The sequence below is a fragment of the Mycotypha africana genome (genome assembly GCF_025528875.1).
Source record: "Mycotypha africana strain NRRL 2978 chromosome Unknown BDF20scaffold_5, whole genome shotgun sequence".
In the NCBI taxonomy this organism is placed as follows: domain Eukaryota; kingdom Fungi; phylum Mucoromycota; class Mucoromycetes; order Mucorales; family Mycotyphaceae; genus Mycotypha; species Mycotypha africana.
In genome coordinates this window covers 1,971,226-1,998,427 of record NW_026515729.1, presented here as the reverse complement: position 1 = coordinate 1,998,427, position 27,202 = coordinate 1,971,226, and the positions used below count along the sequence as shown (strand labels likewise).

The 27,202-nt window shown below is 37.7% G+C and overlaps 9 protein-coding genes across 9 annotated transcripts; 3 read left to right on the top strand and 6 right to left on the bottom strand.

The window, feature by feature from the left end:
* Nucleotides 1–1,793: 1,793 nt before the first annotated feature.
* Nucleotides 1,794–4,168, bottom strand: BDF20DRAFT_871592 (T-complex protein 1 subunit epsilon). Its single transcript, XM_053081113.1, has 6 exons — nucleotides 3,975–4,168; nucleotides 3,824–3,884; nucleotides 3,554–3,718; nucleotides 3,266–3,464; nucleotides 2,220–3,187; nucleotides 1,794–2,151 (listed from the first exon to the last, which is right to left on the bottom strand). The coding sequence occupies exons 1-6, from the start codon at nucleotides 4,092–4,094 to the stop codon at nucleotides 2,030–2,032; spliced, it is 1,635 nt and encodes a 544-aa protein (XP_052936722.1). The 5' UTR covers nucleotides 4,095–4,168; the 3' UTR covers nucleotides 1,794–2,029.
* A 426-nt stretch (nucleotides 4,169–4,594) lies between these two features.
* Nucleotides 4,595–5,305, top strand: BDF20DRAFT_913286 (uncharacterized protein; the record flags this gene model as incomplete). Its single annotated transcript, XM_053084050.1, has 2 exons — nucleotides 4,595–4,758; nucleotides 4,840–5,305. The coding sequence occupies 2 exons, from the start codon at nucleotides 4,595–4,597 to the stop codon at nucleotides 5,303–5,305; spliced, it is 630 nt and encodes a 209-aa protein (XP_052936721.1).
* Nucleotides 5,306–6,442: 1,137 nt separating this feature from the next.
* On the top strand, nucleotides 6,443–12,031 carry BDF20DRAFT_913285 (uncharacterized protein; the record flags this gene model as incomplete). Its single annotated transcript, XM_053084049.1, has 10 exons — nucleotides 6,443–6,566; nucleotides 6,641–6,761; nucleotides 6,845–7,216; nucleotides 7,287–7,413; nucleotides 7,479–7,892; nucleotides 7,955–8,042; nucleotides 8,107–10,083; nucleotides 10,152–10,220; nucleotides 10,293–10,704; nucleotides 10,792–12,031. The coding sequence occupies 10 exons, from the start codon at nucleotides 6,443–6,445 to the stop codon at nucleotides 12,029–12,031; spliced, it is 4,944 nt and encodes a 1,647-aa protein (XP_052936720.1).
* A 128-nt stretch (nucleotides 12,032–12,159) lies between these two features.
* Nucleotides 12,160–13,698, bottom strand: BDF20DRAFT_530892 (uncharacterized protein). The gene is made up of 6 exons (XM_053075684.1): nucleotides 13,472–13,698; nucleotides 13,180–13,400; nucleotides 12,984–13,112; nucleotides 12,842–12,922; nucleotides 12,656–12,767; nucleotides 12,160–12,593 (listed from the first exon to the last, which is right to left on the bottom strand). The coding sequence occupies exons 2-6, from the start codon at nucleotides 13,354–13,356 to the stop codon at nucleotides 12,289–12,291; spliced, it is 804 nt and encodes a 267-aa protein (XP_052936719.1). The 5' UTR covers nucleotides 13,357–13,400; nucleotides 13,472–13,698; the 3' UTR covers nucleotides 12,160–12,288.
* On the top strand, nucleotides 13,637–15,835 carry BDF20DRAFT_871566 (uncharacterized protein). Its single transcript, XM_053081112.1, has 2 exons — nucleotides 13,637–14,469; nucleotides 14,564–15,835. Exons 1-2 carry the CDS (start codon nucleotides 13,971–13,973, stop codon nucleotides 15,412–15,414), a joined length of 1,350 nt encoding a protein of 449 aa, XP_052936717.1. The 5' UTR covers nucleotides 13,637–13,970; the 3' UTR covers nucleotides 15,415–15,835.
* Nucleotides 15,453–15,831, bottom strand: BDF20DRAFT_530888 (uncharacterized protein). Its single transcript, XM_053075683.1, has one exon. It carries the CDS (start codon nucleotides 15,683–15,685, stop codon nucleotides 15,491–15,493), a length of 195 nt encoding a protein of 64 aa, XP_052936718.1. The 5' UTR covers nucleotides 15,686–15,831; the 3' UTR covers nucleotides 15,453–15,490.
* On the bottom strand, nucleotides 15,836–17,680 carry BDF20DRAFT_871562 (uncharacterized protein). Its single transcript, XM_053081111.1, has 6 exons — nucleotides 17,013–17,680; nucleotides 16,832–16,911; nucleotides 16,642–16,760; nucleotides 16,356–16,554; nucleotides 16,088–16,282; nucleotides 15,836–15,999 (listed from the first exon to the last, which is right to left on the bottom strand). The coding sequence occupies exons 1-6, from the start codon at nucleotides 17,186–17,188 to the stop codon at nucleotides 15,920–15,922; spliced, it is 849 nt and encodes a 282-aa protein (XP_052936716.1). The 5' UTR covers nucleotides 17,189–17,680; the 3' UTR covers nucleotides 15,836–15,919.
* Nucleotides 17,681–17,764: 84 nt separating this feature from the next.
* Nucleotides 17,765–20,924, bottom strand: BDF20DRAFT_987956 (uncharacterized protein). Its single transcript, XM_053085255.1, has 4 exons — nucleotides 20,459–20,924; nucleotides 18,277–20,401; nucleotides 17,950–18,199; nucleotides 17,765–17,881 (listed from the first exon to the last, which is right to left on the bottom strand). Exons 1-4 carry the CDS (start codon nucleotides 20,550–20,552, stop codon nucleotides 17,828–17,830), a joined length of 2,523 nt encoding a protein of 840 aa, XP_052936715.1. The 5' UTR covers nucleotides 20,553–20,924; the 3' UTR covers nucleotides 17,765–17,827.
* Nucleotides 20,925–23,529: 2,605 nt separating this feature from the next.
* Nucleotides 23,530–27,040, bottom strand: BDF20DRAFT_913280 (XRN 5'-3' exonuclease N-terminus-domain-containing protein; the record flags this gene model as incomplete). The annotated part of the gene is made up of 7 exons (XM_053084048.1): nucleotides 23,530–23,965; nucleotides 24,036–26,080; nucleotides 26,166–26,314; nucleotides 26,391–26,504; nucleotides 26,584–26,686; nucleotides 26,769–26,949; nucleotides 27,018–27,040. 7 exons carry the CDS (start codon nucleotides 27,038–27,040, stop codon nucleotides 23,530–23,532), a joined length of 3,051 nt encoding a protein of 1,016 aa, XP_052936714.1.
* Nucleotides 27,041–27,202: the final 162 nt, after the last annotated feature.

The following is a 27,202-nucleotide window of genomic DNA, read 5'->3' as shown; positions in this document are numbered from 1 at the left end:
TGTAGGACTGGAATAATATGAATTTAGTGAATGAAAGAACGGAAAGGGTTCACTTTATAGTATGCAATCGTGTTAACTATAAAAAGCGAAGTTGAGAAAGGAGTAGAATGAAAGGAAGGTGAAAGAAAAAAGAAACTATAAGTAAATCAAAGTTAGAAGTAAAGTGAAAGGAAAATATAATGTGTAAAGATCTCTTATTTATCATAACGTAATATACTTAAAAAAGGAGTGGCGATGCTTGTAACCTATAACATGAGCCTCTACTGTCCATTCTATTTACTATATAGGCGATATCATGTTATAAGGGGATCAGTATAATTTATTGCAACACTCGCTTTTTTTCTTCTTTCTTATGTTAGGTTCATTCCAAAATGAACTATAAATCTGACCCTTTACCCTTAATCTCTTTTATTTTGAATTAGACAGACAACTTGGGGACTTGTCCACTCCTATTCAAGTTAGTTCACATCATGAATATAGTTCGTTTTCTAGCCTTTTGTCATACCTTTTCTTGCCTTCAATAAACAATTAAGGATATGTGGCGGCAAAACGTGCATCAATGTTAGTTTAGTAGACCCTGGGATCATTTCCTGATGAATACATGATGTCCATGATGCTTCTTGTCCAGAATTTTTGCCCACACATCATCTGCAAATACCCAACTGATCTCTTATCAAGGCAAAAAACTATAATAAGATGACGACATGAGAGCATACACACATTTACGAATATTATAAAAGGCTTCACCGCTTTTTTTTATAGCCTAATAGTCTTTTGATGCTTCTATTTAAACTGTTACATACTTTAAATTGCTGCTTATACCAAACCGCCACACGTCCATTTTCCAAGAAGGCATAAGGTTTAGGCAATAGTGCCAGCCTTATCACGAATCGTCTCTCCTTAAAATTTACAAGAAGCAAATATCTTCATGAAACAGAATCAGTTTGATTCACAAGCAGTACTTCAAATAAAAAAGTAGAGAAAGAAATAACTCGACGCTGCTCATATGCTTATTACACGTATAATAGATTTGTTTCTATGGCTATCTTCAGGAAGAATATAACCTTGAATTTTCGTTTCATTAATGGCACGTTTCTCTGTTGTTACAATAGCCCTCCTATCCGTGACCGACCCAGCTGGTCTTTTTGAGCCAACTGACTCAATCGCTCATTTATCCTTTTTTGACAACACTGCGTGTGCAGCGACATTGAGGTGCCTTGATAAGCTTGAGAAGGCACTATTGAGCATTTTCAAGATGAGTTTTCTATTGCAGTTTTTATTCAGAAAACCTAAGACGCAATTGTCGTGAACATGAATAACATATACTTGTTTACTAACCATCATGTATATCCTTAACCAGTATTTTGTCTATGGACTTTTGATATTGACCCCTTCCTTATACAGAATCTTAAAATAGATTGCTGTTCCCAGACTTGGTTCACATACATCAGTTTTTTGTTATTTTTGTCATAAAAGTAACAGATCAAACCTCCTTGTTCTTTTTAAGGTATACGCAACTTTTTTTTGTCGTTTTCCACATGAGGCTACTACTAGAACGATCACTGATAGCTCTCACTTGCCCCTCACTCCTCCTCGCACAGATTTTATACAAACATAATACAAAATATGTCAAATTGATTGCGCAAAAATATTCAGGGTTCTCACAGTACCTCTGATTGCTACATAAGCTTATTTTTTGTCTGCACCACGCTTTGGCTGAAATGAATTACGTGCATTACTTCCATTTTTGGAAATTTGATATTTTGATTACAAAATAGACGTAGTAGTGATAAAGCCTATAGCCCTGTCCTTCCTCATTAGACAATGGAAATACTGTATGGTTCTTAAACCCCTTCACTCTTCGTTTTTACTCTGTTGTAATTTTAATGCATTCTGTAGTGCGAACAGTTTTAGGTTAGTAATATCAACCAATTTCCTTCAACCAAGTATCCCTGATCTCTATACTGCAAATTGCACAATGTGGTTATTTATTATGTAATGGATATTCATCTAATTCTCGCGACAGTGATCATTGCTCGAAGGTAGTGATTACATCATCAATCTTCAAAATCATCTTAACCAATTGAGTAGCTAATAAATATTGTTGACGCTTGGATATTAAAGGATCATATACATGCTGTTCTTTCATGTCTATTTGAAAAGTAAATAAAAAAAAATCAATAAACTTGAACGAAACACATCCATATTTCATGACCTACCTTTAGAACCCTTGTGAAGACAATCAATACCAAGTTTAGAATTTCCAGTAGTAGCTTGCTCAGCCTTAACTTCAGCCAAAGTTTCAATAGGAGAAAGACCAGAGTTTTCAGCAAGAGCCAAAGGTGTGGCGTCTAATGCATCAGCAAAAGCACGCATAGCGTATTGCTCAATGGATGAAATTTCATCAGCTACCTTGGAAACAGCAAGAGAACAGCTGATTTCAGCTGCACCACCACCATAGACAACGCGATTATCACGAACAAGATTACGAACAGCACACATAGCGTCATGAATCGATCTTTTAGCTTCATCAATAATCATCTTATTACCACCACGAACAAAAATGGTGACAGCGCGAGTATTGGCACATTCTTCAATGACTAACATCCTATCTTTTGTTGTACCAAAGGTTAGTTCACGGACGATACCAGCTGTACCCAATTTCTCTGGAGACAAATCTTCAAAACGGGGAACAATACGGCCATTTGTAGCAATAGCGATCAATTCAATTTCGGGGCCACCCACCCATCTGACAGCTGGTAATTTGTTCTGTAACAATAAGTGGTTTGCTTCATCGTCAAATCCCCATTGACAAATGACCAGATTAGCACCGGAGTTCTTTACTTGGTCAATCATAGTGGTGAATTTCTCTCTTTCATATACTTTGAGTTTTTCGTATTCTTCCACGGATGTAATATCAAGCTTATGCTTGGTTTTAGGTCTGGGTGGCTCAAATGCACAGGTTAAGATAGCAATTTTGGCGTCACGCACTTCACGAGGCATTTGAGGGTGAGACATATCTTTATCGACTACAACACCTTTGACTAATACAGTATCCTCTAACGAACCACCGACTTTGCCATCTACCTTGATCAACTCAAAATCAACATCTTTACGTTCCAAATCAGCAACAGATAAAACTGCATTTACAGCAATATCAGCATATTTTTCATGATATTTAGAGACACTGTAATGGCGATGATTGAAGAGGTCAGTCATTTTGGTCGCTTTCTGATTATCGTTTCCATAAATCATTCTTTCTTACATTTTACTACCAAGACTGGTCATAGCTGTTTTCTTCAAATTAGCAACATTATCTTTATCAAATTCAATGGTATCTGAGATTTCATCTAAATGTTTGACAGCAACAGAACAAGCACGTTCAAAACCATCTGCGATACGGATAGGGTGGATACCGCGATCCAAAAGCTGTTCACACTGTTCTAACAAAGCACCAGCAAGTACTTGAATTGAAGAAGCAACAAAAATAGATGTTAGTATAGTTATTGTTTTCCTTCAGAGGTCATTTTTAACGTTTTTCATTGAGCTTTACCAACTACACCTGTGGTACCGTCACCAATCTCTTGGTCCTGACTCTTTGACAATTGAACAAGTAACTTGGCAATTTGGTGTTCAACAGCCATTTGATCGAGAATGGTAGCACCATCATTTGTAACAGTAATATCACCATCGGGTGAGATCAGAATTTTATCGAGACCTATTTGAAAAAAAAATTAGAAGATCAAAGGTTAATAATATATACTCTGATCTGCTCCAGTCAATGATATCAAAGTGCACACAATTAAAAAGTAGTGATTATTACCACGAGGGCCAAGAGAAGTTTTGATAATATTAGATACTGTTTTAGCAGCTAGAATATGAGACTAATCACATTGATCGCGTTTTGTTAGTTTAATGATTGTACTTTTGTCACGTAGTGGTTTCTGTCGACGTCAAAAGTAGTCTTGACTTACACGAATGGCTGCAATGCCAGATAATCTTGACTTTTGTTGTCCCTCTCTCACAATAATAAAAGGTCTACCGTACTCATCAGTAGCGTAGACTGCTGAATTAGGGTCAATATTGGCTGCCATTTTCTCCTGTTTGAAAAAAAGGGGGGTAAAAAGTTATAGAAAAATGAACTGAAGGAAGCTCGAAGAAAAAAACTTAATACGCGCTGTGAAGACTACATTACGACGGCTTTCATTCTCTTATTTACAAATTCCGACAATAGAAAGGAAATTAGCCCAGGTTAGGCCAAGCGATTAATGCCTTCAATAGTGTTCATACAGTCTGCACTACACCAAAGGAAGACTTGAAATTTTCTCTGTGAGATTTACATATATTCTATTCTATTTGCTTGAGATGTCTTAAATAATCGGTGCTCAAACAAGTGCTCAAACAGATATGAATCAAAAAAATTTGATCTGCACGCGTTTTGTTTAAAAGTTTGGAAAAGAATGAAATCATACACGATCCACGGAATAAAACCTTGCAAATAGTACATTCACAAGGAAACCAAACAATACGATCAATATTCTCGACTTTCCTTTTTTTCTACCTTTTTCTATTTCGTGTACGCCGAAACATATGAATGATAATCAGAGCTTCTCCACCACCACCATATCAACTGAATCCTATCGTTGTTCCATCGCAGTTACCTCCTTCTTATACTTGCACTGTATATAAACGCGGATATGTAAAGCTGAAAAAAGAATTGGAAATTGGTGGCACTCGTGAAAAGCATCGGCCTTGGAGGTAGATATGATTACGACCCATTCTAATTAAAAGATATACCTGGTCTAATCAATGAGAATCCACCCAATTCCGTTGACTTAGGAAAGTGTACTTCGAACTTAGAGGCACTGTATTAGAAGTACGTAAAAAAGAGAAAACAAATCATTCTTTATGTACTATCTCCATGCTCAAAGCATACTGTGGAGTTGCAGTCGATTATTATAAAAAAGATAATGTGTTGAGGCTTCGACTTGATCCAACAAAAGAGCAATATCTCATTCAGCCCATTGGCGATATTTTCGACATAATATCTTGGTGCGAACATTTACAAGCAGCAGCTAACATAAGTGCAGACCTTGATTGTAGAAGAATGCCTAAACTGTTTACTTTATCAAGAGGGAACTACGGCCAATTTGAACGTCATCAACCAGAGGCGTTATCAGAGCAGCAACAAAGATTAAGCAGATCTAGAGCTATTACCATACTTGTAGGCAAAACTGAAGCAGTGCTACCAGTTCTCAAATGTCAATTGCTGAATAAGAGTATTTCACAGAAGAATGACAAATAAAGGTAATTTCCATGAATAGCCAAATTCGTCCTTACGATGCTTAGTATTGTTTCGTAGGCTAAATTTCTGAAGAAAAGAATACTTTCTATAAGGATAGAATTATAATTAAGCTAGTGTTGATGTCGTGCATTCGGGTACATTGTGAACGTCTGTTATACATTGATTGAAATAACATACTGCGAGCAATTATATGAACAATAAGGGTCTAACCAAAAGAGTAACGATAAGAATAAAGTACGTTTATCTACGCCAATTCATAAAAGGTTCCAGTCAATTGTATGAACAGTGTACATAAAACTTGCTATTGTATGACATTCGTCGTTCGAAAGCGCCATCATATTATGTTACTTGAAAGAGAAATTTTACCAAACTATACTTCTCTTTCCTCTTTCTTGGTATCATTAGCCGAGTGGTTGTTCTTTCAATGGCTTCGATCGTCGTATACATACCTTTTTGAGACTGATAATTTCTTACATTCTCATAGTTATTTCTTCATCAAAACTGTACCGGCTTCAAGAATCAGCAAGGAGTCCGATGGTTAATAGGTATTGACAACTAATAAAGCTATATCAATTTGGAGTAATACATATCGACAATAGTTTTCCTGTTGTATGAAGTGCCTAATCTTACTATCCCAAAAGGCTCATTTGGGCGGATAAAAGAAGAGACCACTATTAACTATATCCATGCATCAAAATGTTGATAGCGCTGAAGTCAAGTAGGAGTGTACTTATTATAACAGAAAACAAGGAAAAGATTTACAATGAAACAGTCTATTCTACTATTGTGCTTTAATGTTATTACGCATTATTTTTTTAATAGGATGAGATTTTATATTTTTACACAGGAAAAGAGAATCAGCGGAGTTAATGAAACAGTTGCTTCCAGGAAGTGAAGCACGGTTTCTTTGAAGCTTCACTTTACTTTTGCTGCAAGAAAAGGAAAACCTCATTTATGCCATGGGTAATACCATTTCAATTTTCACAGACATGACTGCCATTGGCAGTTATGTGAGTGAGTTAGGAGATGTGTACTACGAGAAAAGGTTGTTTGTCGCATTCGTATAAAGGATGAGGTTTCCACTTCGAATAATACTGAACCTAAATTTTTGTTATTCATGCATGAAAACTTATCAGTATGGGCACAGCACGCTTCATGAAAACTTTACGCGGAAGACATAAAGATGGATATGTAGTAGTTAAACTTTTCATAAAGCCAGAGACTGGGCTCAATTTATCGAAACAAATCAGAAAAATAAGAGGTATTTGGCAATATTCACGGATACAGAAAGGGCAATGAATCTTATGTACTTCACCTTTTGTTTTATTATCACAGAGGAATCTAAAGCACTAAGCGATGTTCCGAATGCATTTTATTGTCAGCGGGTAATGGAAACTGATAAAGCAGCCTATCTAGTTCGGCAATGCTTATATAGTAGCTTATATGACAGAATAAGGTAGAGATGTTGGATAGATTCTGACCTAAAAATAGTCGTAGCTCAACCTTAAGCTAACAATATCTACATTGAACGTTTTGCAGTACTCGACCCTTCCTAACCTTAATTGAAAAGAAATGGGTTGCTTATCAGATTTTACGAGGAATGGCAGACTCTCATGCTCGGAATGTATACCATGGAGACTTTAAAACAGAAAACGTCCTGGTGACAACCTGGAATTGGGCATATATTGCAGATTATGCATTTTATAAGCCAACTTATTTGCCGGAAAACAATCCTGCTGATTTTTCATACTTTTTTGATACGTCATATCGAAGAACTTGTTACATCGCTCCTGAACGATTCTATAAGTCCGGAACAGAGATAGACCAGAAAATGAGACAGAAAGCAGACGGGGACGAACAGCTGACGTACAAAAGTGAATTGACAGATAAAATGGATATTTTCTCGACTGGGTAAAGAGACCAAAGCATTGCTTCAGTAGCCAGGAAATTCAAGCTTATCACGTCTTTTTTTAACGAGTAGCTGTGTAATTGCAGAATTATTCTTAGAGGGAACACCGTTATTCACATTGTCGCAGTTATTCAAATATAGAACAGGCGAATATAATCCAAATTCATTATTAGAACAAATAGAGGACATTCATATCAGGGTAGGAAAGCCACTTTGATTCGTACTATTTGAACAGAGACTAAGCTTCCTCTTTTGGCCGAGTAGGATATGATCCTCCATATGATTCAAATAGATCCTGAAAAACGATTATCAGCCGAGAAATATTTGGATCAATGGCACGAAAAGGCATTCCCACATTATTTTTATGCGTTTTTATATCCATATATGTGCTCTTTGAATGAAAAGGAAGAACAGCATCAGCGTGACCACCATCACAATTTGCATCATCACGCTCAGAAACATAATACCAAGAACACAGCAGAATCTACTATAATAGCAGCATTATCTTCAGCGTACCCCAGCATAAGTAAACAGCGAAAATTAACCGATGCAGATGAAAAAATTGAACGCATATTTTACGACTTCGATCGCATAATACATAACGTATCTATACAATGCGATAATGACACTACAAGTTCTAATGTTAGGACTAAACGTAGACCCTCTAATACAGCAACTGTAAGTCGTTTCTATAATTTTTCATGATAATCATCAACTCATTCTTTCCATTTATCGGGTAGAGTGTCTTGTTGCCTCATTATAATTCAACCATACCCACCATATTAATGAAGGATGAGAATTGTGAGACTGCTAATCCGGAGCCAGACGGTAAAGTAGAAAATAAACATCACTGAAGAATGGTTCTGTAAATTAACCCACTTTCTCTACATAGAAGGGGCATTTCTTCTTTTATCATCATTTGTATGCTCCATGATAAGAAACACGCTCTATCCAAACTCTAGGCTTAAAGCGCTGGATATTATTTTAGCTCTCAGTCAACGCTTACCAGATGACGTGAAGCTCGATCGACTTGTTCCCTATCTTATTGTTCTCTTGACGGATGAATCAGCCTTGGTTAGAGCTAACGCTATTAAAACCCTGACTCAAGTTCTTTGTCTAGTTGAATCCATATCTCCCATCAATACGCGTATCTTTCCGGAATACATCCTACCCAGCATTCGACCATTCGCCACTGATCCTGAGGTTTTGGTCCGATATACCTATGCTAGTTGCATTGCCTTATTAGCAGAAACAGCCTTACGATTTCTAGAAATGACACAACTCTTGAAATCTGAGGAAGAATACCCAGTGCAACAACAGCAGCAAGATACATTTGATTCAGCAGCTGCCCATGATCAGGAAGATCTCGATCTAGAGTCGGCTTATGATACTGCGCTACAAGATTTGCAGGCTGTCATCCAAGAACAAGCAATCACCTTATTAATCGATCCAGAAAGTTCAGTCAAGCGTGCACTACTAACTAACATTACTTGCCTCTGTGTATTCTTCGGCAGGCGAATGGCCAACGATGTGTTGTTAAGCCATATGATTACATACCTTAATGACAAGGATTGGCTGCTTAGAAGCGCTTTTTTTGAAAGCATCAAGGGAGTTGGTACATTTGTAGGGGCTAGAAGTTTGGAGGAATATATTCTGCCGCTTATGGTGCAGGCACTGACTGATGCTGAAGAGTTTGTGGTTGAAAAAGTCCTAAACTCACTTACAAGTTTAGCCGATTTGGGCCTCTTCCAAAAGATGAACTTGTGGGAATTAACCAGTATCATTTGGCCTTTGCTTTGCCATCCAAACTCATGGATACGCAATGGTGCAGTAGGCTTCATATCTTCTACGATTAAACATCTACCAAACACTGATCTTTGGTGTATTATCTATCCCATGTTGCGGCCGTTTCTAAATTCCGATATTGCTGAAGTTAACGAACAAAATCTGATAGAAAACATAAAAAAGCCAATATCAAGACGGATTTACGAGCAAGCTATCATATGGGCAACAAAAGCAACCTCTCAATCGGTTTTTTGGAACCAGCAGCATATCCGCGGTAAACTTCATAAAGGGTCAGCTTCTTCCAGGCTCTCAACAATGTCGCAACGCTCAGCATCAATGTTCAATAGCACTTATTCCTTGGAAGCGGAGCCTCAGTACTACTCCAAGGAAGATGAAGTATTCCTGGATAGGCTTAGAAGCTTCGGAATGACACTTCAAGAAGAAACAAAATTAAAATACATGCGAGAGTATATCTATAAAGTGTCCAAGTCAAAGATTAGTCGCCCCAAAATATCGGAAGAACATAATGCGCACAAAGGTGAAGTTTTTTTGAAGAACCTCAATGTAACCCCCATGACTGTATTCTTGCCTGATCTATCACAAAAATTATATATGATAAAGACGAAGAATACTTTGCCAAAGAAGGGCTCAGGAGATGGGCAAGCGACAACAGCGTTGTCTACCAACACCAAGTTTTCTAATAAGCCAAAAGAATATATCGATGTGGGGAACCATGTAGCCAGCCAACCCCATATACAAGCACTTTCCCCTGCTCTCTTGAACAAAGAAAAGCATAACCACTCTCGTGACTCATCCATACCCTTCAATGTTGCTCCTACAAGGTCAGACGCTATACCCATTCCATTATCAACTTCCTCGAACAAACAAAATCGATTGTCACAGCAACCTCAATCATTTTCTTCACCTATACCCAGTCCGTCTGATTTCCATTTTGAGTCTTCATCAAGTATACCCTACACTTTAGTTGCAGAAACGAACAATGGAAATAGTTTGCTAAATACCGAAGAACAAGATAAGAATCTCAATGAAACGACAGAGTTGTCGAAAAGTCATTTTAGTCCTAGTAAGTCTGCTCTGCTTCAATTTGATTTTAGTTTCTATACGTTCGCTCAATACTAAGCATTTATTTAGTTGGATATACCCACTTACAAACATTACTGTATGAAACTGCTATGGAAGCCTTTCCTCCAAATATACCAGGTATAATTCAGTCCGAGCATACATATTATTTTTTCCTCCTTATGCTATATTGACAATGAAGTTGTATCATAGAACTCGTGGGTGATCCATTAGTTATGAAACGTATCAAAAAATTAACAAGTCAACTTACACAGCAGCAGCAGCAACAACAACAACAATTAAACAATAGTACTACAATGAGTAATAGCACTGGTTACTTGGCTCATCCTTACTGGAAACCAGAGGGTAACCTAGTAGCTCATTTTACTGAACATACAGCCGCCATCAATCAATTGGCTATTTCATTCGATCACTTACTTTTTGCAAGCTGCTCCGATGACGGCACAGTGAGAATTTGGGATTGTTCACGTTTGGAAAGAAATGTGACCAATCGTTCTAGAGCCACCTACCATCAACAAGGAGGTAGAATAAAATGCATCACGTTCATTGAAAACACGTACAGTATTGCTGCAGCATCTGATAACGGAAGTATCCATATATTCAGGTAATTTTAGTGAATTTTTATTCTCCAAAGAGTTATATGAATTGCTGACTTTGGGGGTGATCTTTTCTGCCCTTGATTACGCTGCAGAGTAGATATTCGGAATTCAGGTACGGGCGGTTTGAAATTCGGCAAATGCCTTCCTGTGCGTGAATATCAATTGAGCGGTAAAGGCGAGTATGCTGTTACTCTGGCTCACTTTACGAGCAATGCTTCAAATACAATGGCTGGATCGAAGTCCATTTTAGTTTTTGCAACTACTCACTGCAATATATACGCCTTGGACGTGCTAACAATGGATATTGTGTGGACCTTGAAGAATCCAAAGAGTCACGGTGTGATTACTTCGATGATTTCAGATCCTAAACATATGTGGTTATTGGTAGGAACTATGCGGGGTATTCTGACCTTGTACGACTTACGATTCCAGATCTCATTGAGATCTTGGCAGCATCCAACTAAAACACGTATCAGTGCTATGACATTGGTGAGCGGAGTGAGCAGCGCAGATTCTCGTGAACAACAACAATCCAATCATATGTATGGCAATGCAACTACCAGACCTAACATGAACAATAATGTGGATAATATGATGCATAGCATCAATAGTAGTAATGATGACAAGGTATTGATAAAAATAGCCTCCGGCAGAAATGAAATATCTGTTTGGGACATAGAGCATCTTAAATGTATGGAAGTCTATGCTGTCAAACAAGGGGATGAAAAAACCACTGGTGTAATGTTGGAATCATACAAACCACTGGAAACTCCTACGAATCATGATTTATTGGTTACATCGTTCACGAATAACGAAACGCATCTAGTGGAGAACTCGATACAGTCTATTGTTCAAGTAAATCCCATAGTAGTGCTTACTGGTGGAACAGATCGGAAAATCCGATTTTGGGATACTTCACGCATTGAAAATTCTGGTATTGTGTTAGGCATGGATATTGATGAATCAAAGCCGCGCTATAGTTTCAATTTGTTGAACAATATTAAATTCTATTTCGAGTTCACTTCTACGACAACGCCATCAACGATAGCAGCAGCAGCAACAGCAAAATCAGCATCACCTTCTACTTCATCTTCATTGCAGCAAAATAGTTATCAACAACGTCAACGCCCAATTCGGGGCAATATTCACGGAACTACGTCTTTATCTACCAATAGAAGTGATAATCCGATCAATAGTGATAACTTTGTTATACAACAACAAAATTTACTGAAGAATCACACAAATGCAATTACAGACATTATAATTACAGAAAGGCCATATCTCATGATAATCAGCGCTGATAGAGACGGTGTCATTAAAGTAATTGCATAGATATATATTTACTGTGTCGAAAAGGGTATATAAGTTTACATGTAGAGTTTAAGCAAGTAAACGTGGTATTACTTCGTTCTAAACGGAGTGCTTTCTTGTAAGCAGGTATACACAGTATTAGAAATACTTTGGTTATCAATATATCTAGAGCTTCAAAAATAAACTCCATTAACCATTTCTTCAATGGATCTACCGGAAACTCATCTCTCGTTTCAGGATCCTTAAGTTCAAGAGTAACTTAAGAAGCCAGAAAGAAATTATTCTTCATTTCCATAAGATTCCCCTTTTTCCTGCGGGTCTTTTGCTCGCTGCGGTTGTTCATCCAGCACTTGTTGCTTTGGAAAAGTTGAAACATATTCATTAATGAAAGCTGCAATCCTTTGGCTAGGATATCTGGCAGTAAAGCTGGTAACATTTTCATCATTATCTAATTCCATCTCTTCTTTTTCGCCTAGGAGAATGCTCCTGGTCCAAGGTGATTGATGAGCCAATTGTTGAATTTGCTGCATAACATCCTTCATTATTTCAAGATCATCTGATAAGTTCTGGCCCGTGCCCAAGGCTATTTTTAACAATTGAACACTCTGTTAGTTGTGTTCTTTTGATAGTCAAACCCTTCATTACCTTCTGCCATGTGTTCAGATATTTTCGTTATACAAATTTCAATATCTGTTTTGAGATTTTTGAGTTCATAGTATAACAACGTCTTTTGATAAATTCGATTAAACTTCCTTTGCTGCTTAAAGAAAAGAAATATGTTGAGTATACTCTGTTCAAAATTACGATTTTTACTATAGGATATACACTTACTGCTCGAATTTTCTTTTCCATCCTTTCAATTTCTACATCTAACTTTTTTATATCTTCGTCTGTTTTTGCAATGTCAATATCCTACAACGCCAGTTTTTAATATTACAGAAGTTTTGAACTGTAAGGAGGACTACAACTCTACCTTGAGATATTCAGGAACAATATCTAAATCTGGAGGTAAATGCCAAGCTTGTTGCGAAAGGTACTTTTGATAAACGTCCGTCTTGCGCTTATATGCGCGCTCTAGTTCACTTTCATAACGTGCTAAAGCCTAATGATACTTTGATTTTCAGTATCCAGCAATCAGCCATCTTAAGCTTTGTAGGTGTTGTACTTACCGTATGGATATCACGTATTTTATCTGGATGAAGGTCGCTTAGTTCATTTTCTGCATCTTCAATAAATTTGTATAATCGAACAATAATTGCAGTATGCAGATCTCTAACTACTTTGGTTGGTAGACAACCTATAGCTCCAGCGACAATCTCGTGTTCAGTAGCTCTTCTTTCTTCCATCTGCAACGTTTAAGTTGAGGAACTTTGATGTACTTTTCTTGTGCCTAGAGTCAAAGGAACAAATATGCATTTTCGGTAAATAAGCCACGAGATGCGAGCAATTCATTGGCCAGACCCTTTATTTTTTTCAAGCAGTTTCAAATTTCCTTTTATAGAGGATCTTTTGCTTTCAGAAAACGAGCAAGCCTGGAAAGAAAGCGTTTTTCAACACTATTCTTTGAAAGTATTCTTTCTTATTAAAAGAAAAAAAAAGGTTTTGAAAGAATAATATAAAAAGGAAGTTTATTTTTCTTTCTTTTTTTCGTAAGTCAATCTCGTTAAACGCGTAAATCTGTGAAATTTGTTAATCTTTTTTTATCCTCCCGATTTCATAGCACCAAAAGAAAAACGTACATAAATATTTCAACCATTGAATCAGCTTGCACCCGCATTCAATACTGAACTTTTCCTCTTTCTCAGTTTTGCTAAACAGTTTCCTGGTGGTTTATTTTCTTCAAAAATAAAGTCATAAACAATAGCAGTTTTGAGCTTGGAACTACGCAGTTGAAAGTGATCGTAAATATTACAATATACCGACAAGATCTCTTGACTATATTAATTGCAGAATTTAGAAGATGGTCCAGGTTCTACCTATGAATTACAACAACGAACAACATTATAAAGCTGCCAACCCTAACTACGTTAATGATTATCAACAACATCCTACGCCCCCACCTCCACCCCACTATGGTCTTCCCCCACCTCATTTGCAACCACCGCAACAAGCACCCCCTCCCCGCCATCAGCAACAACAACAGCAAATGCCTATACCCTTGCCTGTACCTATGATGAACCATATGATGCCACCTCATCACCAGCATCATCACGCAGCAGCTCCTCCTCATCATCCGCATCATGCTCCACCACCTCAACCACCCAATTTTTTTCATCCTGCTGCTGTAGCTGTAGCTGCTAGCGGTGGTCCTCCGCCTCCACCTCACACAGGACCTCCAGCTCATGCTCCACCACACCATCAGCCTATGTACCCTGCTGATCAACCTGGAGGTCAATATATCGATTATGGAGCTGCTGCCGCTGCCGCTGCTGGGTATCCGATGGGCTTTATATCGCCTGGTAAGGGGATTTTCTTTTTTTTTTTTTTCTGTTTATTTATTACACTCTTAATTGTTCAAAGTATCACATGATTGATTTCTTTCTTTCTATACAGGCTATTACTCTGATATTACCGTTTATGTACCGACGTTGCAAAAGCATTACGCGCTCAACACAACCATTCTCTCACGTTCACCTGTCCTTTATCAGCGTATGATGGAAGAACAATCCAACACTATGGAACTTGACCTTTATGTTTTACCAGAGACTTTCCATACAATTATTGGTCATCTCAACCGCCCACTTTCACCTCAGGAGATTATGTTTTTAGCAACAGAAAAACCTCAAATTGCGATTGAATTGTTGGAAGCGGCTGAGGAATTGGGATTGGATCCTCTTTTGGATGCTTTAATGTTGGCTTTAAGCCAAAACCTCAACCACCGAAAAACAGCTATGACTTATATTCAAGCAATGGAACCTTATCAACCTCTTGAGGAAGAAGAGCCGCGTCGTTGGGTTGGCTTATTAGAAGAGGATATTATCATATTCATGGTGAAACGTTTATCTTCTCAATTGGAAGCGTTTTCTACCTCAGTAAAGGTCAGTGGAAATGTCATGATTGGCAGCGTAAATGCGTGTGGCTACATGCCGTCGCGCACACCTCCTATGCGTGGATTCAATGATTTGGCTAGAGCATTTGCGGCTTTACCTCATCATTTGATGGTACGTTGTTTGGAGCATCCTCTTTTGCCTGTTCAAGACGCGATTCAAAGATCTTCTTTTGCCAAAAGAGTATTGGCGATGTGGAAGAGCAATAATGAATTCCATCAGCGACAAGGTCAGCCTGAATTTTTGGTAGTAATGAAATTTGATAAGGGCGTGGATTCTATTGCAGTTGTTAAAGAAACCCCGTTAAAGAAAGGACGTTGGAACCCACAACTGTATGAAGTATATAGTAAAAAATAACAATAGCGATTTCAACTATAGTCTCGTGAAGATTCATCATACTTCAATGAACCTTTATACACACGAAAGTAACTATCTATACGGCTACAAAACGATAAATACTCTTGGAAAGAAAACGAAGAAAAAAAGACGAAAAAACAAAAAAAAAGCCCCCACCAAAAATATAACTTGAACCTGATCTGGATGTATATCTTTGAAATGGATGCATACTACCAAACGACAGTATAAAATATGCCATGTGAATCGTATACATTGTAATATAACTCACCATAGTCACGAAAACATACTAGACAAAAATGGATATACATATTTCTTTCAGGGAAATATCCTCTTTCGAACCTCTTTCATTTCTACTTTCATGTAAAAACCCTGTAAATCTGATAATCTTAATTCAAATAAACCTTTACACACAATTTCTCATAGATTTACATAATGTTCTCACTCGCGTCCTTGCACATACACATATGGACATTATCTATGTCTACTGATTTATTGCAAAAGCTAACTAAGGGTAAAGATCAATACTTTTCTTGAAATCATCAACATAAACTCTTAACCTAGCATATTCAGGTGCAATTATATCATCTACGGACAAAACAATGTGATAAAGGATGCGTATCAGTTATAGATTCTTATCGTTTGAAGTTAGCACCGGCTTGCTGGTTATAATTACCTTCATTATAGGCCCTTCCAAGCACTCCATAAGCTTTTGATAGGTAACCCCAAAGTTTCTCACTGATAATGTCACCATGTGTTTCTGGAGATGGACGATATTTATCCATTGGTAATCTAATGTTGGGATCTAATGTACCATTCATACGAGCTAATTTATTGTTAGTAATTTTGGTAGGTAAGGGTGAGCCTTCGCCTATTGTAATAAGTTGAACGGTGAGCAGTAAGAATATGCGTAGAACAGAGAAGCATAAATCTGCAAAGCTTACGGTTTCTAAACAACATCCATGTTCGGCCCCATTGCTTCTCCACTAAATAGTGCATTAATGTCATATCTTCCCTTCTTAATTCCTGTATGTACAATTGCTGTTCGGCTTTACGTCTTTTATCCAAATCGTCTGCTGATTCTGGTGCTTTGATATAATCCAAAATAGCCCGCACATCATTACCATCCTTTTCCACAGTAAGCTTATTAAAAAAGAAAAAATAAATAAACAAACAGATATGTCAATGAATCACGTCAATGGAGTTTGCTATTACTTCCTGCTTTGTTACCTTGCGTGGCTTTCCTTCACCACATTTAAAGCAGTATAATTCACATGATTCCAAATGTAATTGAATGGGGTAGTGGTTATCGTCTTCAACGTCCGTCTGACTCAAGCAGTCGGTGCAAGCTGATTGTTGAACAAAGGTTATTATCGCCATTCACTCATACAAGTGCTCTTTGATCTCAAGTAGCGCTTACCTTCACTATGTGTAATGACACTCATATTCAAAAATTCAACTGATTTTTTATGACAGATATCGCACGAATAACGGTAAGGGCTTTTAAATAAGATGCGTTTAATCTCTTTCATTGTATCGGAAAGCTCGTCCAAATGAGGGCATTCATCATTGTTCTTATCTGATTCTGTCTTAATAGGTACATTCTCTTCAGTGTCTTTGTCATTCTGCGCAGCGGATGAAGCATCTTTCTCTTCCTTTGAGTCTTGTTGTTCTTCTGATCCAGTTCCTGCAGTAGTGTTCCCTCCTGCATTGCTATCATTAGTATTGTTGTTGTTGTTGTCAGGTGTAGCGAAATCGCCTTCAGTATCATCGCCATTCTCGTTTTCTTCTTTAACTTGTTTCATTTCTGCTTCAACAACTTCTGTCATTTCGACATCATTCTCTGCTTCTGCAGCAGCGGCACTATCTCTGCTATCGTCACTGTCATTTTTCTTATCATCTTCTTCTTGTTGCGAGAGTAGAAGGTCTCTGTACAGTGCAACCCATGTTGGTCGCTTCTCGTCCTCTGTTACCTTTATCTCTGTCACACCAAAATCACGCTCTGTCAACTTTCTGAATATAGATTCATCTGTCATTAAAGTCTTAAAACTTTTCGAAGCAAGGGCTAGCTGAAGTATTGAAGCTACTGTTAGGTGCGAGGATATATTGGCCAATACTTCAGGTGTCAACTTCTCTATTTTGGTTTGGTTATGAAACATGGTGTCTATTTGCTAATGGAGTATCAGAATATGCTTGCTTTATACAACAATGAATAAAAAGTATAAACTAGAAAAAGACGCGTATTGGGAATTTTAGAGAATAACAGGAGGGAAATGGAAAGAAAAGAAGAAGAGAGAAATTTTTCGCCCTTGTTTATTAAAACAAAAAAAAAAAAAAAAAAAAAAAAAAAACAACCAAAAAAAAAGGCGAGATCTGAGTTTGATTTCTAATTTTTGCTCAGGTATTATACTTTAAACTAATGTCTCAATGTTTGGATGCTTTTAAAAACATCTTCAAATTGTTCAAATAACTATGAAAGAAACATATAACATTAGTCTTTAGTGTTTATGTTTAGAGCATTTAATGATAATACTTTACATTAAATTGGTGTTCAGAAGTAGTCACTATTTTTGTTTCCTCTTCCAAATGCCTATTCTCCTTTCTTTCTTCAGCCAGTAATTTGTAGTACTCGTCACGCGTCTTCTTCATCAACCTTTCTATGTTTCTGATCCTTCCTATTCTGTCCGTTTGATTTGCAAAATTGTTTGCATAGTCAGTAAGAGCACCATTTACGGCGCTATACCAATCTTTAACCATTTGTTCGCCGTCCTCAGTGAATACCATGTCCCTATTTCAGAATATGTACGTAGAAAGATTAGCATTTGATATCCTTGCAAAATTCAGTAGAACAAGAACAAATTTTACCTAGCTTTCCTTGTCTCTTCTTCCGTGGTTTTTTCAAAGAAATTCGCATGTAATTCTGCTAACTGTAGGTTTCTTCTGGATGCAAGGTTTAGTCCGCTAGTTTCTTCTATGACTTCTTTTAAGTAACGCTTTTTCATCTCATTCCTTAGCTCTTCTTCCTCATCAATTTCGAAGGTTACATTTCGAGTATCTTCTGTAAGTTTTTGTTCTTGTGGTGGTCTATTTTCCTTATCAGCGTCAAGGTCTTCATCCAAAGAGATTGGGTGCGGCATAGGAGTTATATCCTTTGCCATAGACTCATCGACCATTAAGACATCCTCAACCTGGTCTATATCCATATTATAATCATTGTCGTAACCATAATCGATATTGTCATCATCAAAGGCAAATGGATCGGAATTGTGATGCTGTTCTTCTTTATCTTTATCTTTATCTTCACGAAGCTCTATAACCAAATCTTTGTCCAGCCCTACATCTAAATCTACATTTGAGTCTTCTTCAATTATAGCCTCTTGTGCTGGTTTCTCTAATTGTTCTGCTTCTTCAATTATTTCCTCTTGTGCTGGCTTCTCTAATTGTTCTACTTCTTCAGCTATTTCCTGTTGTGCTGATTTCTCTAATTGTTCTACTTCTTCAGTTATTTCCTGTTGTGCTGGTTTCTCTAATTGTTCTACTTCTTCAATTATTTCCTCTTGTGCTGGTTTCTCTGATTGTTCTGATTTTTCATCTATTTGTTCTTTCTCAACAAAGTGGAGTGAAACGCTGTTTCCAGTTAACGACGATGGCATAGATATCAAAGATTCTTGGGTATCCAATGTGATTTGCTCCAATTCTGTCATCACATTTTCACTTGAAGTGCCTGTCTTCGTACGTTTAACGTTGCTACTTTCAACTGATTCTCCTGAAAATTTCCGTTTAGCTGCTACTGTTGTCTTCGGAAAGTCATGCGAATCAGCCTTTGCCTCTTCTACTTGCTCTTCATTGGTAACTAAATCTGCTTGTTTTACTTTTTCTGGAACAACAGTGTTTTCATTAAACGATAATGGCATACGTATTAAAGGCTCTTGGGTATCCAATGTGATTTGCTCCAATTCTGTCATCACATTTTCACTTGAAGTGCCTGTCTTCGTACGTTTAACGTTGCTACTTTCAACTGATTCTCCTGAAAATTTCCGTTTTAGCCCACAAAAATTGGACTTTGTCGAAGAAATTTCGTCCTCATCACGAACTTGCGTGCTAATGGATGGAGAATTCGGAGGGCTACGTTCATTTTCTTCTGTAGACTCAGTTGTCTTACAAGTGCTAATAGCGAGAATATCTGTCTGCGATATAATTTGTTGAGTAGGTATCAACGCGTTTTCTACTGTAGAAGAGGTGTTTTGGGAATCATATGTTTGCACGAGAGGTGACATCGCATCATTGTTGATTGAAGCATTCAATTCCTTTTCTATTACAGCACCGTTTTCTTTATTATTCTTCTCAGTCAGCTGCTGATTTTCTCCTTCTTTTTCAGAAAGACTTGATGGCTTATGAGCATCAAGGTTATGTGGTGCTGCCATCTTTCCAACTGCTTTCTCTGTTTCGTCCACTTGATGCTCATTCTCATAGTTGTGGTACTGCTGTCGTTGGCGATTTTGCCGTCGTTTTCGTCTGCCCAATTCTATCAAAGCAGAAAATGAAGTACGTGGCCATTGCTTCTGTTGCTGCTGTTCCACCTCTAGGTTTTTGCTCTTATCGATTACGCTTTTGTCAAGTTTAGGATGATCTCCTGCAGCGATTGTTGCTTCTTTCACACGACTGTAGATTTCTTCTTCTGCCTTTCGAAGTGTGTTTTCAGAATTGAAAAGACGTGCAAATACCTCAAAAGGATCCTCTATTTGATCAACATCACGCCGTGGCGGGAGGAGAACTTCACTGGGAGGTTGTAGGGCTCGTATTAAAGCAGTGGGACGAATAGAGTTGCGAATTTGGTCGTTGGTTTTATCTTGAACCTCCAAAAAGGGAATGTTGTAATCAAGTTCTTCTGTACTTTGAGAATCATTGTCATCATCAAATACATGAACAAATTTATCCACATCAAGAGATTCATCTTGAATGTCGTCCGCGTCTTGGTCAGGTATTGCTACTATCGACACAAATGTTTGAGACACGAGCAATAGTACGAATAATCGTATGGACTTACCATCATTGGTACAACTATCAAATATGGCGCTGAGGTCATAATACTCGCCCTTCAGTCGATGTGCAAGCTTACGTTGATGATATTCGTTTAGCATTTAACTTTGACTAGCGTATAAAAAATGGCTGCCTTTCGGTTTTAAGATGCTAAAGAAAAACGCAAAGCATAAAATTTCTCCTTTTTCTATTCCGCATGCAAAAAGGGAGCAAATTACACACGATTTCTGTTCCAATTTATTAGTACATCGGGTTTATTTATCCAGCTTTATCAAACAGTTTGAATAGAGACCATTCCCTAAACCTAGACTTTATTAATACAAGTAAACAACGTAAGAAAGAGTTTGTATACGGATCACAACAACTTTCGAGCACCGTAGTGCTTTAAATGAAGTGATGGATTCATATTCTATGCTGCTATATTAACAAGGCCAACATCTTTTTGCATGTTACAAAGTTCGCTAGTTTCCCTACTATGCCGCTGTTGCTGGCGGCTTTGAGTGTTTGTAAAGTGTTGTTGTTGAAGTTATTGATTTGATGAAATTTATCTCGTTTGGGCCCTAAAATAAATTTTCTATTCATCAAACAAAGAATGATCTAGCATTGGTTGAAAGGAAAGTATTACAATCAGGTTTTAGACCACGGATGTATGTATATAACTATTAACAACAGTATCTGGTTGCTTTTGATGGCGGAAATGTCTAATTTTAAGCTCACTTTTGAATATACATCATTAAAAAACATTCCATTTAACTTAATTGTGAAAACTGAGTATCGTTTAAATGAATGCAATATAAGAACTTACTGATTTTGTTACGGTTCGAGAACCAATCTTTATCAATCAGTGTTAAGGTCTGTGCTGGCATAAAACAGTAATTAGTACTAGAAATAAGAATTATAAACAACTAATGGGATACACTGTTTTCCCCTTGACAGCGCTGATAATGTTCAAATAATTTTTGTAAAAGTGTACCATATGGATGTCTTTGAGTGAGTCGCGGATGCTGTAACCGACTGCCAAATAAGCATTAAAATGTGATTCATTGATGATACGATTTATTATTGTTTTTTCTGTCAAGTTTATTGAGTATTGAGAATACTGTACTATACACGGCCATATCTCAACCAAAAGTGAGGAGCAATACCACTTGCGTCCTTACTCTTATGCTCAAATGTTAAGCGTCTTTAGCATCCCATTTCTACAAGGCTATCTACGCGTTATTCTCCTCAAAGTAAGAAACCTTATACCACGTCGGGCAGATGAAGGGAATTTCAACGGCAGGATTTATCAAGGCATAACTGAGCCATAAGCTCGGTTCAAATCAGCTATCACTGTCACGACATCGTGAACAAGCAACAGCTGTGAAAACGTTTCCAATAGCAGTTGGTGTTGTGAATCAATTAAGTTCATTAACTACTCTAAACAAACCAGAATACAACGGCGAGAACTATATACTCTGATTGCTGATTGAACGCTGAACAATGTCTTGAAGTTGTGTGATACAATCGCCAACTGTTTTCCGCTTAAAATACTTGCCTCTCCCATTGTTTCTTGTAAAATACCCATGCTCATCTTCTCATCCAACGACCGAAGAGAGAAAAAAGGTATGACGTCAATCATATAGCCTTTTAGTTCCTTACCCTACTCTATTGGAATTCAAACGCATGGAATAAGTGAACGAGACTAGTTTTTGACCCCTCATATGTACTCATAAGTCAATGTCTTTCTGAGAACTAATTTATGAACTGAACACTAGAATTCATAATCCATTGAAAATATGAATTCATTGAAAGTTGAAATGCTCACTGCGGGCTATTCAAAATGTGGGGAGAGGGCATTTAATGAAAAGGGACAGAAGCATTGCCCAAAGACTCCTTCTCCAAACGCATTGACACCGGTAAACCGCATCAGCTTCTTTAAAGCTGATACAATTCAATGGTATTAGTGCGGTTATTTCTGAGAAGCAGGCAGAAGGAAGGTCCAAATCAAACACATCTGGAATCACCAAATCTTGGTCGAAGAGAATTGCCTGTCGTACTTGCGTTTTGCAGCTGCACTAGCTGTGGTACGACTGATGATGGTGGGGGGGGTTGGACGCTTCATTATATAACAAACTCTCAGTGTTGACTGAGTCACTGGATGGTTGTAAAAAACCTCATTAAGGATGGAATAAGAATGGTGATACTGCAATGCAGAATGAGAAAAGGCTGGAAATGAAATAATGTCTGAGATGTTGAACGAACTTTACAACACTTTGCTTTGACGAATACCATTTCATACTAAGGATAACCTTAATTCTGTTAAGCTGTTGTTGTCTCTCTTCGATCAGCGGATTTTAAAATATAATGCCACTTTGAATCGTTCAGCACGACTGTACCATTGTAAGTTCAATTTCAATAGCTATATTCAAGAGGATATAGCCAATTTCAATTTACTGATCACCAGAGCTTCTGTATTTGTTATGGTTATTTGATCTGCGCTTAACGTGCTTTGTTACAAACCGATGGAGATGGCGTGTTTCTAGATTGTTCAAAAGCTTAACGTGCAAGTCCGCCTGATCTACGAATACCAGCCAATATAGATAACAACAAATTTCCATGCTGTTTCTTTCGACTGCATAGTCATAATCATGAAGGCACAATGAAAGATCTGAAGTTGTCTGTTATTGAACAGTCAAAATGTACAAGTTATACTGTATATAGCTCATGAATGAAGACTCCGATAACAATTTTAACTTAGATGCTGCTACATGATATTTTAAGCGAAACGTCTAAGTAAAATCAGTAAAGTTCCGTTCATTTTCGTTGAAGACATTTTGCAACGTGAAGAGGAATCTGATTAGAAACTATCTAAAATTAACCGTACTGCTCGTATTCGTTATGCTTGTATCAATGTCATCTAGGCATAATGAGCAACCGTAATAGGCAGCTATAATTGTTTTAATATAGATTTTTGGTAAAGTCCACATTGAGGAGAACCTTGAGACACATGAAATTCGGACAGAAATACAGTACGATTCTATACATATGTATTTAAGCAGAGAAAAATTTATATAAAATATTAACTATATTAACTATCTAACGCCTTCCATAACCTCCGCGGTTACCTCCTCTGTTGTTGTTATAACCGTTGTTGTAGCCACCGTAGCCTCCTCTGTTGTTGCGATTGTCATATGTTTGGTTATATCGAGTATGCGAATTTTGCTGTTGGTAATATCCGCCACCACCGCCGCCACCATAACCCTGCTGCTGTTGATAATAACCATAATCATAGCCATTTTGGTAATTATTGTTATACTGACGCTGCTGCTGTTGATAATTGGAGTGTTGGTTATAGCCGCCACTTTGATGATAGCCGCCTCTTCGGTTGCTGTCATGATTATTATAGCCTTGTTGACTGTAAGAACTGTCATAGCCGCCATAAGCACCAAACTCTTGTTGATTATATTGACGGTTATATGAATTCTGACTGTTGTAATTATTATATCTGCGGTTTTGATAATTGTTATTGTTACTATTTATCCAAGGAGAGGAAGTAAGAAAGTTAGCGACAGGATATAAAAAGCTACGCAACTGAAACTTACAATTCGCGGTATTCTTGAAGATGGTTGATCTGCGGAGTCCAGCCTCTATTCATCTGATATTTTTGTCGATTATCAATCTTCTCAAATGTTGCTAACTGCAAGTCTTCATAATTCAATGTGTTGTGAATTTTGATTCCCTTCAGTAACTGTGTGGAAAATACAAAGCCAGGAGGAAAATGTGGAAGTGAATACGACACACTGATTGATTTATCATTACGTATATCAGGTAGTCCAAATTCTGACAACGGTGAGTAGAATGTGCTACGCGGTACACATTCTCCGTCCTTATCAATTTCGCCAGTTAGACCATCACAAAGTCGTGGGTCTAATGGCAGTTTTTGACCAACAGTTCGTTTACTATACACAGTGCTAATAAAGTTATAGGCTTTATGTGACTCGCTCACATAAAGAATACTAGGCCCTTCAGAATTACGCTGCTGCTCTTCTTCGTTTAATTGATCATAAACGGTACTCATTGCTTCTAATAGTCGCTCTGTATTGATAAATGGGAGTTTAACAACACCTTGCCACTCAAATTTCTTGCCGTCCATGTCTACATCGAATTCGGTAGGATAGTAATCAATAATTGGCGAATCAGCCTCGGTCATTAAAACGTGGAACGGTTTGGGGATATGGTCTCTACTAGCAGCTGGCAATACGCCCATCAGTTGTTCGAACGGCTTCAGGGGTGCACTCTTCTCAAATTTGATGTGTAAGTCACCAATATCGGTAAAATCCGAAGCCATGGGAGCATAATAGTAAGGATAATACCAAGACCAAGAAGCGCAACCGATGTAATAATATTTAAACACCCAAACAAGGCCCTCACAATATGATTTGACAATATCCTTGATCTCATCTCTGTCCGTAGGTGTAAGATTGAATTTGGTCTTGTAATATCTTTCTTTCCAGCCGGCCTCCCAAAGTCGTACTTCATCCTCGGGTGTTCGTTGATGGGTTGCTTCCTCTTTGTCTTTCTTTTCCTGAGCAACACGTTGTAAAATAGCTTTTCCCTGAGCTTCTAAATCACTTTCTGAGTCCTCGTCAATGGCGTCATCATCATCTTGATCAAATGCTTCTTCATTGCCACGGTCTTCTTCCTCATCATTACCTGACTCGACTTCATCATGTTTACGTTTAACACCACCTTCAGTAGAAGTCGCTGTATTTCCCATCAATTCAGCTTTTAATGCCTGAGCTGCATTAATATTTGCCATACGGATCTCTGCTCTATTCGCTACTACATCCATATTGGACATTCCGGCATTCGGGTTGCTTACAGGTGCAGCTGTCATGGCGCCAAAATCGGGCCTACTAGCGTCATAAACTTGTTGTTCACGCGTTCGTCTTTCATTCTCCAACTTTCTTCTTTTTGCTCCTTGAGCGCGTCTTTCTTCTGTCTGTTTTCGTTGAGTGAAAATCTGATCTTCCATCTTGCCCAATTCGTGTACCAATATCTGAACTTTTTTCAAATCAACATCGCCATTGTTGGTCATATAGCCGCCCATCAACGGCATAGTACTCTTCCATAAAAGGCTGAGGGTACTGATAGCCCCCTCTCTAATTTCTAGAGACGGCAAGTGAGGTAAGAAGTCATTACCAACAAAGAAACATAAGAATACCCAATCGTCAATAGCTCTCTCAAGGTCCCAAGGAATTCCTGGAATGTTAAACTTCAAGGCATGCTCCAAATATTCTCTTAGTACGTTGACGTGCAGAAATACATAAGGCTTAGGAGGTTCATTCTGTTTCATTACTGCGAGATCTTCATTTGATAAAGGGCACTGTGCTGCAAAATGACCGGACTGTTTGCAACGTTGACAACTATTCTTTTTACGTTTATCTCCAAAAACATCTTCACGAAGGACTTTAAAGTGAGGTTCATGAGTAGCTAAAGCTAACATGATAAGATCGGCGTCGAGACCGTACATAACGTGTTTTGTGTTGGGGTTGTGTTCAGGCCGAGAGCGAGTGACTCGAATGAATTCCATGACTTTGTGCTCACCTTCACCGGGAACGGTAGCATCCGACAGAATTACTTTAAGCTTTTACAAAAAAAAAAAAAAATCAAAAAAATCAGTGATTGTCTCTTGCGTTTTACAAGTTGCGGAAGTTGGTATGAACACTCACATTCTTCCATAAGGGGTCATTATTTTGCTTATAAGCAATATGATAACGCAAGCATGTTGCCAAACGAGCCATAAAGGGTGTACCTGGTGTAATACAATTAGAATCGAAATGTTTCTTTTCTTCGGGCATTTGGTGTTCTTGACCAATAGCTATTTGAAATGCTCTACATTAGTTTATAGGAGCCTATAGGTAGAGATATGAATATAAGCAAAAATTCTTTGTTACCTTGCAATTCTTCAAAAACTCTCTCCTTGGCGTTTCTCTCAACTTCAGCTAATTGCGATGCACGGAAACGACGTGAACGCTGTTGATTCATTTTAGCACGAGGTGCAACACCATCTAAACAGAAGAAACAGCAATGCTCCTTCATTAGCCATCGTATATCTTTTCGACTAAGCAGCAAAAATGATATCTTTACCAATGGCCATATACAATAATTTACGGGGACGCACCATGTCTACTAATCGATCCATATAGTCGAAGATGGCAATCATCATATCATCTTCTGTAGCTGGTGCAGGCTTTTGATAACAAATTGTTAAAAGTAAGAAAACTGCGGATGGAATTTTCAAGATCTAACGAGTAACTGTTTGATCGGCTAACCTTATTTTCAGGATGACAACAGGGATGAATAATACCGTTCATATCCAGATATAAATTATCAAACTCTTCGCCATTAGGGTTTGGTTTGGTTGTATCCACAGGAATCGTTACTCCATTGACATTAGTGGGCTGTTCTTCGATCACCTCCGAAACAACTTTGGGAAATTTATCTGATAGCCATCTTAAATCACGTCAAATAACAGTTAGTACTAACAAAATAATATTCCTCTTTTTGATAAATAATTGTACCTAAAAAATGCGGGAACCCCCATGATAAGTAAATTCAAAAATGAGTTTAGCGATATTGAAAAGGAAACAGGATAAATTTTGATTTTTTATTTTTTGAAAGGTAAAAAGCATGAAAGGCTAAACCTTTTTCGGTGTGACCGGTCCATTAATCATGAAACCCAAAAGACAACACAATTATGCAATGG